Source organism: Colias croceus, chromosome 5 (genome assembly GCF_905220415.1).
Source record: "Colias croceus chromosome 5, ilColCroc2.1".
Classification (NCBI taxonomy): Eukaryota; Metazoa; Arthropoda; class Insecta; order Lepidoptera; family Pieridae; genus Colias; species Colias croceus.
In genome coordinates, this window is record NC_059541.1 from 5,786,635 (window position 1) to 5,796,783 (window position 10,149).

The 10,149-nt window shown below is 30.7% G+C and overlaps 1 protein-coding gene across 1 annotated transcript; it reads left to right on the forward strand.

The window, feature by feature from the left end:
- Positions 1–152: 152 nt before the first annotated feature.
- Positions 153–6,833, forward strand: LOC123692047 (cytochrome P450 4d2-like). Its single transcript, XM_045636668.1, has 11 exons — positions 153–190; positions 1,420–1,606; positions 2,449–2,558; positions 3,196–3,289; positions 3,981–4,169; positions 4,343–4,412; positions 4,496–4,622; positions 4,821–5,030; positions 5,197–5,440; positions 5,559–5,726; positions 5,917–6,833. The coding sequence occupies exons 2-11, from the start codon at positions 1,450–1,452 to the stop codon at positions 6,078–6,080; spliced, it is 1,533 nt and encodes a 510-aa protein (XP_045492624.1). The 5' UTR covers positions 153–190; positions 1,420–1,449; the 3' UTR covers positions 6,081–6,833.
- Positions 6,834–10,149: the final 3,316 nt, after the last annotated feature.

Here is a 10,149-nt window from a genome sequence, read left to right on the forward strand (position 1 = left end):
ATAGAGATAGTTTGAGACCTGAGAAAGGACAATGGATATGTTTTATCCCGGAAATCCCATGGGAACAGGAACTATGCGGGTTTTTCTGTGACCTTGCGGGCAAAACCGCTGGCGGGAAGCTAGTATGAAATAAATGAACTTCGAGTTTCTGTTGCAGTCATAAGCCGTATTAACGAGAATTAAGATATAGGTAAGTAGGTAATAGATAAAAGAGTACCGCTACTATTTATTAGAATAATTTGTTTCTGTAATAAAATAATATAACATCAAACAATAACCTAAGCCATATTGAACTCTTTGTAATGTTGTTCTTCCTGTTTCATCCTTTAATAAAAAGTGATTGTATAGGTTTAATGTTTCCGTATTTGTTATCATGTATCTACATAATAATATAAATATTTTCAATTTGTTTCAAAATTATTTCCATTGAAATTGAAATGTGAAAAACAAATTATATCATCAATTTCTAATTAATAAATTCTAAATAAAAAATTAAAATATAGCTTCAACAGAGCTTTACGCTGAAGCAATTTTGTAATTATACTGAGAAAATAGGTGAATAATTTTATTATTGATTTTATAGAACAAGACTCTCGCTATTATTTCTATGCCGACGTTCTGAGTTTCATAAAATGTATAAAAGATAAAGGATACAATTCAATTGTAATAAATGAAAATGGAGTTAATTAACTAAGTTTACTATAGTCGTATTTTAATATAAAATATAAAAGAGATTACACTACATAGTTTAAAAGAATAGGTATCTATTAAAAATTAGAAACTAAAACTAAACTATTTGAACAGCTTTCGGTTTCATTAATCATGTCTCTCGTTATAGTTAGTACAATTAAAATTTAAACAGCCTTAAATCAATTCCAATTTGAACACAGTTATAGACCCATTTAACAAAAATCTTTATTGCAATAAATTGCTTTTGCTCATATAACGTGTATAAATTAATAGTCAATAAATACATCAATGTTAGTTATGAATTAATATCAAATAAGTCATTAAGGACAATGCCAATATTTTTTTACTAAAATCGAATAAAAATTAAATTTTGAAATATTAGATATTATGTATTGGAAGACCAAAACCAATCACGCAATGAAATAATTAATTTTTCAAAAAACACGAATATAAAGTAACACCCACACATGACACAAGTAAAAAATCTTATTAGAGCGTCTTCTTCGGAAGTAAAAATTGGGCGCATGATTTCCAAAAATGAAAACGCAAAGCATGTGCATCGCGGTAAAACCCTAATAAAGTTAAGGCATAGGATAAGCAAGTTCTTTACGAAATCACGCCGCCGCCGTCTCACTTTACCGGGTGCGTCATATCACCGGCGTGATAGCGCAAAGTATAAATTAATGACACTTTAATGTAAACCTCAATTCATCTGTGAAACGCATCTAGTGTGGGGGTCGGAATTAAAACAAATACAAAATGTTTTTCGTACTGCTGTTGCTTGCGGCCGCTTTGTTGTGCGTGCACGAGGTTGTGCGGCGACGGAGCCGAACCTGGAAACTGCTTAAACAGTATCCCGGAGACTATCCCCTGCCTATTGTAGGGAACGGCTTGCAATTGGGATTTGATGCAGATGGTAAATTTTCCTTATTTTTTTAATTTAATAAATCAGTATTAAAATTTCAAAAGACAGCAATTAATCTGTTAATCTATGATTACAATTAACGCTTCTCGGTATTATTAAAATTACATAAAATAATTTACTCTATTGAATATGTGCCACAACTTTTAACTGTAAGAATAATATTGCATATTGATATTTGAAATATTTAATTAAAAATATATTTTTAACCAGTCATTTAATCAATAATTATATTTCTTAAAATAAATTTTCAAATACATAGTTAATCATTTGAAGAAACACTTTTGAAATTATTTTTTAATAGAAAATATCTACATTCAAATAATAACGTTTACGTTAGAAATTATTTGTTACTGTTAAATTATATTAATTTTTAACTATTATTAATTTATAAAAAAACTAGATACAATTAATTTATTATTTCTTACTTTTGGAGAAGGATATTTATTATTTCCAATTATAATAATACTAGCTTACCGCCCGCGGCTTCGCCCGCTTTCTCTAAAACGATTTGAGATTTAAACTATCCTATCTCTCAAGTTGGATCGAACTGCACATGGTGTGCGAATTTTATTATAATCGGTTAAGTGGTTTAGGAGTCAATTGAGGACAAACATTGTGACACGAGATTTATATATATTAGATAATATAATATAATATAGACTCGTGATAAAGCATACGTTCAGTAAATTAAAGTCTTCAAGACATGATTTTTTTCAAGACACCTAGACGATAACACATCAATCCTTGAGATTGGATTGTGCAAGTACTAAACAAATTTAAAAAATAGATAAATAACCTCTTGCTTATTCATTAAAATTTAACTCTATTTACAGAGGCTTCGTATAAAGTCATGGCATTATGGAAGAAACACGGCATGAATAACTTTCGCATGACAGTTGGACATGAAGAGTGGGTCTTCATTTCCAACCCTGATGATGTTGCGGTAATTATTATTCATCATTTATTCAGATAAAGCGAAAGATATATGAAAGTCTTTGACATAGAGCTTTGAAACCTACTGCTATGTATATAGGTACTATTTGTTAGCAATTAACTTAGCAATAGAAATATGGTAAATATTTTCATCAATAATTTACTCAGATATTCCATGTTTTGAATATTTAATGGCACGAAATTTACAATTAATTAATCACTCCCTTATCTTGTTCTACTATTCACATTTAATCATATAAATTTTCAATCGTCCGTTACTAATGAGATTACATGGACAACCGACTAAGATTTTTATTACATGGATTAAGTATATCAAAATTAGCCATTATTAACGGATTACTATAATATCTAATGATAAAGTCTAATGATTGTCGTGTGAAGTACTATGGAAAAAAGAACACACTGTAGATTGCAAACACTACATCAATTAGGTACATTATAGAGCTTTGCCCATATTATTATGAAACTTATCAAATAATTAATTGATATACTAACAAAAGCAAGAAACTTTGTACGTTAAAAAGAATAAAATAAATGTATTTTATTCATAATTTTAATATAAGTATATTCTATTATGCCATACTCTCAGAGCCATATAAATTTTACATGTAAGTATGTTTTTGCAGACTATTTTGAACCATCCGACTGAACTTGGAAAGCAAATTGAAAGGAATACAGCTTTTAAGCCCTTCTTCGGCAATTCTGTATCTACGTCTGAAGGTATTTTGATTGATCTATTTTCACATCTTACATACATATATATTTGATCTAGAAACATTTACAAAAATTATTTGTATAATTTTAGAGTTCCATAAGGATTCAAAATATATAGAAATTAATATAGAAATTAGAGATGTATTTACGAGAGTGTGTGTAATACGATTAATAGAGACAGACGCCTGCACTTTGCTAAAACAGTTTACAATATGCGGTCACTGAATCTGACTGTAGTGAGAGCTGCCACAGAAACAAATTGGACTAGCTTGTTGTGTTTTATTATAACGGTACATTTAAAATGAATAATACAAACCTCTAAAATTGGTGGATTATTATGCAATTTGCATAATATGCACGAAGTCCTAACAAACTTGCATCATCTTTCTTCGTAGCTAAGAATGCTTTTGTAGTAGTATAGTAGACAAGCGAGACAATTTATCTTTTCTACCTTAGATACCAGTTACATTATAATCCGAAAGATCATGATCAGTTTATAATTACCATGTGTAAAAACGACAATTTTAAAATAATTGAATTAACCGTTAATGATTGATTAATAGCATTAACCCTTAATATTCCCTTTATGATTCAAATTGATCAAAATACTGTTCTGCTAACAAAACAACACTATTAGCAGCGGAGATCAAACGATTTGAGTAGCACCGAAAAGCCATAAGTAAATATTTTGTTTAAGGTGAACGATGGAAAACAACACGTAAGATGATGGCTCCAAGCTTCCACTTTAAGACCCTGGAGAAGAGGGTGGAGCACGTAAACAAACACTGTGACCTTTTGATCGAGCTCCTGGATGCGCAATCAGCTCGCGGTGGTGACATTAACATGTATCGCTATCTGAGGCCCTACATGTTCGATATTTTGTGCAGTGAGTAAACTCTTTATCGGTTATCTGGAATTAAAATTATATAAGCTTATTAGATTATCCTTCATACTCAATCGCTTTTGAAACAATTTAAGTAAAATTGTATGCGTGATATTTAGATATGTACAATGTAGAGAATGTAATGCTTAAATTTAAATATGTATCTTTTGTAATAGGTTCCGTAATGGGTGTAGAGTATAACCTTCTGAATGATTTGGATCATCCCTATTTGAAAGCAAGTGCAAAGTAAGTTATATACCAGTATGTACTAGTCTGTTTTGTTTATTTGAATAAAAATTAATGTTACTAATCGTAAATTTTGTTATTAGGGTTGTCAATATGATCACGCAAAACTATTTCTCGTATTGGAGGAATATAAAGTTGCTGTTCATGTTGTCACCATTCTACAAAGAAATGATGGACACGATTAGCACAATCCGAAGCACGAGTAAAGATGTAAGTATGCAACTTTATGTTAATTTTTAAACGTTTTGCCATTGTCCTCCTAATTACATAAATAAATCAAAACATGCGGAAGACCGTATGGGAAATCTGACACAATTTAGATATATTGGGAAAGCTAACTTTATTATTGATATGACCATTATGATATACAATGTTCAATATGTATTTATTTTGAAATGTTTTTTGTAGATTATCGCGCAAAGAAAAAGGAAGCTTACGCAAATCATAGAAGATACAAAGAACAATAACAAGAACGTTGATGTAGATTTGGAAGAGATGATTGAAAGTAAAGTTGACGATATGTGTATGTTGGATAAATTCCTATTGAGCAAATTCTTAAATGGTGAACCCTTCCCAGAAGACATGATCAACGAAGAAATTACTCTCGTTTGCTGGACTGTAAGTATCATTTAAACGTTCCTATTCTAAAGTTAAATTTATGTCACACAGAATTAATGCAATATACCATATAAATATTGATTTATTTGCAACATTAATTTATATTAAGAAGTTTAAAACAAGCATGTTTTAACCTTACTATTATTTTTATTTTTCTCATTCCCAGGGCCATTATACGACTACCCTGACAATGGCACATACACTGTACTGCCTGGCCAAGTATCCTGAAGTACAAAAGAGAGTCCTAGAAGAACAGAAGTCCATTTACCAAAAGGATCTTTTCAAGAAACCCGCAAATCATGAGCTAACTGAAATGAAATATCTAGAAGCTGTAATTAAAGAGAGCATCCGAGTTATTCCAACAGTGACTAAGATTGGACGGCAACTGAAAAATGACTTGAAATTCAAAGGTAAATTTCGAGAAATCAAAGTCATATTGAATAATGTCTATATTCAAGAGTTTTATTATATTTCGTCCTCACACGTGAAATAGATTCTTCTATATCTAATTGAAATAATTTCTTGCAGATGGAAGAGTCGTACCCGCTGATACTACTGTTTTAGTATTTTACGAGGCGATATATCAAGATCCGAAGACATTCGTAGAGCCGGAGAAATACAATCCAGACAGATTCTTCAGTCCGATGCACAACCACGCCTTTGTTCCATTCAGCGCTGGACCTAGAAATTGTATCGGTAAGTATCTAATACAATTGCCCTTGCCAATGCCAATGAATAAGAAAATTTTGTACACTAATAAAACATTTGCGATTTCTAAACTTATAAAATTGATTCAGGAAAACGACAAAGATAAAACATTCATTAAATTTCAGATGTCAAGTAATTCTTGGTGCACGGATAATAAAATATAAATATTGTTTTAAAGGTTTCCGGTACGCGTGGTCCGTAATGAAAACAACTATATCAAACATTGTCCGGAGGTACGAACTCAGTCTGGGAGAGCCGGGCACAGAACCACAATTCGCATACAGAATACTAACAGAATCGAAAAATGGTGTACACTTAAAATTGAGGAAACGAGAATATTAAATTAGAGCTTTGGAATTTAGCATATTAAATTATTAATGATGAATCAATCATAATCTCAGGATTGTAGTATTTTCTAATAATTTTACAATCCTTTTAAGAGGATGCTCCCTAACATAATTTCTGGCACTGAGAGACCGGTTAGACCGGTGCTGGACGCTAACACGTCCGTAATAAAGTTGAATATCGCGTCTTTGATCGCTTTCGAGCTCGAAACTAAATCTCGTAAGTCTCACTTCTTATTTCGTTTAAATAACTAAAGTAATAATTGATCGAAGATAGTTAACATTTATTATAGACATAAAGTCCAAGTAAATCTTTAAAAAAATTTAATAATCCTTAAAAAAGGCATAATTTTTTTATAAAAAATGAATCGAGCAAAAATGTTACAATTACGTAACTGTATTGTACATGGAATAAAAAAGACCCAATAAATCATATACTAAAGTTCCATTTTGATTGTATGTGTGACTGTTTCAGAATATGAATGCAAATTCACATAAAATTTAGGGAGCCTCCTCTTAAAGTCATATTACAGAAAAGTAATAAGAATATAGCCAGTAAACAAAGATTTCTGCCGGCTAAAATGTATAGATTAACATAGGTCATAGACGAAGGTCATTTTAATGTACATATGTGTATATTTTAATCTACATATCGTGTAATAATAAAAAAAATATATATAAATATCGTGTCACAATGTTTGTCCTCAATGGACTCCTAAACCACTTAACCGATTATAATAAAATTCGCACACCATGTGCAATGTGCATGCAGTTCGATCCAACTTGAGAGATAGGATAGTTTAAATCTCAAATCGTTTTAGAGAAAGCGGACGAAGCCGTGGGCGGTAAGCTAGTTATGTTATAGTAATTTAGTTTATTACAATTGTTATGTTTATATATTGCGATTTATTTGTACCTCTACAACTAATTATCTTAATGTGAATAAAAAAATGTCATAATTTCTAAGATATGATCGCTTTAGAAAATAATTTGGTATTTAGCTATAATACCAGAATTAGAACAGTGAAATTTATTTATATTTTATTAAAGTTATATAAAATCACAAGGCTTGTGCTTAGATTCAATGAGAGTTATTAGCTTAATAAATTATTTGTGTGAACAATTTTTAAAATTGTGGCTATGAAAGAGAATATGTTTAAGAAAATACATAATTACATTTAATTGTTTCTGTATTTTATTTTATCATTTTACAAAGAGTTACCTGTTTTCTTCCTCTACAGATTTTACAAGCTTCATTGTAGTACTCTCTAAATCTAAAACATAGCCCTTATTTTGCCATCGCCGCGGCCGTAGTCGAATAAAAAGCAAAAGCGAAATCTCATGACTCGGCATATGCATTTGTCAAAATATTTTCCGGCGAAAACGACGAATATAACAAAAACTATAATTTTTCGGTTATTTCATACTCAATGACTACATAAGAACATACTTACATAAGCTGAAAAAAATAATATCGAAATCGGCTCAGCTGAACCGTTAATTCTCTTTTAGGATGGTTCCTTTGCAGAGAAAACGAAAATATGTATCACGGGTGAAGCCGGGGCAAACTGCTAGTATCTAATATGGTAGGATAAGTCATTGTTATCTTGTATTTTATGTAACTTTAATCTACAAATATTCAATGGCCCGATGATAATGGATTACTTTCTATACTGGACTTTTTATGACACTTTTGATAAAAATCCAATGCGATTATAATACAAATGATTAATTGAAATTGTTTTTTGCTATAGTATTGACATATTCATCATTTAACTCTACATTATTTGAATTAAGTATCGTTCATTTTATTGAGAGTCTTCAAGAAAGGAGAACGTTTCTCTATTCAACCGTATACATATGGTGTTAGTAATGATCGTTCTCCCAAACATTTAATAAATAAATAACAACATCATATCAGCTAAAAAAACGAAAAATCCAGCAAGGGAATTTACGAGACCGAGTGTAAATAAATACAGTACCTAGTGACATTTGCCTGTATGTTGCTAAAGCAGATTCCGGTATGAAGTCTCTGTATCGGGCTATGGTGAGAATATCCACAAACATTTTGAACAATCCAAAAGTGCACGACTCATAATGCAATGAGCAATGAGCAATGAGCCTTCGTCGAAAAAAAGATTTTAGTTTTTCGTTGATAAATATTAAAGGATGCTAAATAATATCACCATTTCAATACCAAAACTCCGCATAGTACCTAGATCTACAGATAATAAAAAATAATGTCATTAAATTAATTAAGTTTTGCACAAACTATCGTGTTTCAAACGAAAAAAAGTGTTGATTGGCGGGAATTTTATTTCTTCTATTTCTACATTTATTTACGGTTTAATTTTCTTCAATCAATTTTTTCCAGTCATTGTATTTATCTCCTTTAAATTATCGATAAAATGATGTGCAGATTAAGGATATTACGTGGTAATCCAATCGTGTATAAAAATAATTAATCAAATAGTTGCGTTGCAAAATTTTTCGACCGTAAAGCACTCTCTAATGCTTCGAATTCGAAAGTCGTGCAATAAAACAAATAATTCAGATGTTTGTTACGAACTTATTCAAGTCCATGAGTTGCAGACCGCTTGCCCTGTGAAGAAATAATGCTGCCGCAAGTGAACACGCACGAGTCACGACTTATCAACAAAACCAGAAGAGTGCGTGTAAGTGTATGCTATGTTCAAAATCGCATCTAAGATATTAGTACGCACTTCGCCATTTTCTGAAAATATCCAGTCACATTTCTTCTGAAACATTGCCTGAGAAATTTCATTGGTTGTAAAAGTTTTCGGTGGAAGACTGTCAGATATTATAAAGTTGATAATTGGATTAGTGGCATGCGGTACATTGAATAAAAATAAAAATTACTTAAGTAGTCACTTTTTATTAAAAATAAACTCGAAATTTATGGAGAGTGTGAAAATACTGAAACGACGACGATACTAAAAACTGTTTCATTTACACAAAATAATAATCATCCATTCGACCAATATTCAGGCTAATTTAAATCACAATATTATCACAAATAAACATAATATAGACATGCGCTTCATACGCATTCAATCCAGAAGATCCAAATTAATCAGTTTTGATAACTGACATGTGGACATGATTAAAATGCTTACAACAAACCAATTATGTATGTTTCGATTAAGCATACTTTAATTATTTTATCATATTTCTTGGATTTCAGGATATAGTTCAACCTAAGGAAAAACAAATCTTAATTTGTGATCTTAATCAATAGAAGCGGAGCAATACGGGCAAAACAACGGTACAGCTAGTTTTAAATAAGTCAGTCCACTTCAACACGCAAGATGATGACTCTTATTAGCTGCGCCTCAGGGACTCCTGAAAAGAGAGTAAATAAATACTATGATAATTTATACGAACTTCTCGTACCTTTCTCAAAATTAGATATTTTGTGTCAAATATCTAATTAACTTTAGTTAATAAATCAACAAAAACTAGAAGCAAATTACATTTTGTACACTAGGTTAAGTAGCTACCTAATAGTTGAATATGTACTTATTGACTTAATATTTTAAGGTCGATTAATATAAGTAGGTAGTCTAATGTAGACGAAATACACTAGGGAATAAAAATATGGAAATCGTCCATAAAATTTAACATGACGCTATTTATATGATATCTACAACTGCAAGGTTTATCTAAGATTCGTGTTGATAGGAATCTATGGGTTTACAGAGTAGGTACACACAGTGCAAACATTGAATATTTTATACTTTATCCTTCAGCATCCGTAGATATTAATTGATGAATAATCCAAATAATGAAAGTAAAAGATCCAGTAGGTACGATAGTGATAATGTCTTCGATATCAAATATCGATACAACTAATTAATCGTTAATGTAAAATACAGTAACATTTTAATTGATATTTGCTACTCGCCCTGACTCTGCCTGTCTCCGTTTCTGATATAATAAATAAACAAAAGTTTTGGTTATTGTCGTAGTCCAAACGTTATCAAATCCAATAAATAAAAATCAATAAAATTGGTTCTGATGTTCTTTAGTTATGAGTGGTATAACTG

Coding starts and splice junctions, on each gene's coding strand:
- LOC123692047 (XM_045636668.1), top strand. CDS start 1,450: ATGTTTTTCGTACTGCTGTTGCTTGCGGCCGCTTTGTTGTGCGTGCAC. Junction 4,170..4,342: donor CATGTTCGATATTTTGTGCA/GTGAGTAAACTC, acceptor CTTTTGTAATAG/GTTCCGTAATGGGTGTAGAG. Junction 5,441..5,558: donor AAATGACTTGAAATTCAAAG/GTAAATTTCGAG, acceptor AATTTCTTGCAG/ATGGAAGAGTCGTACCCGCT.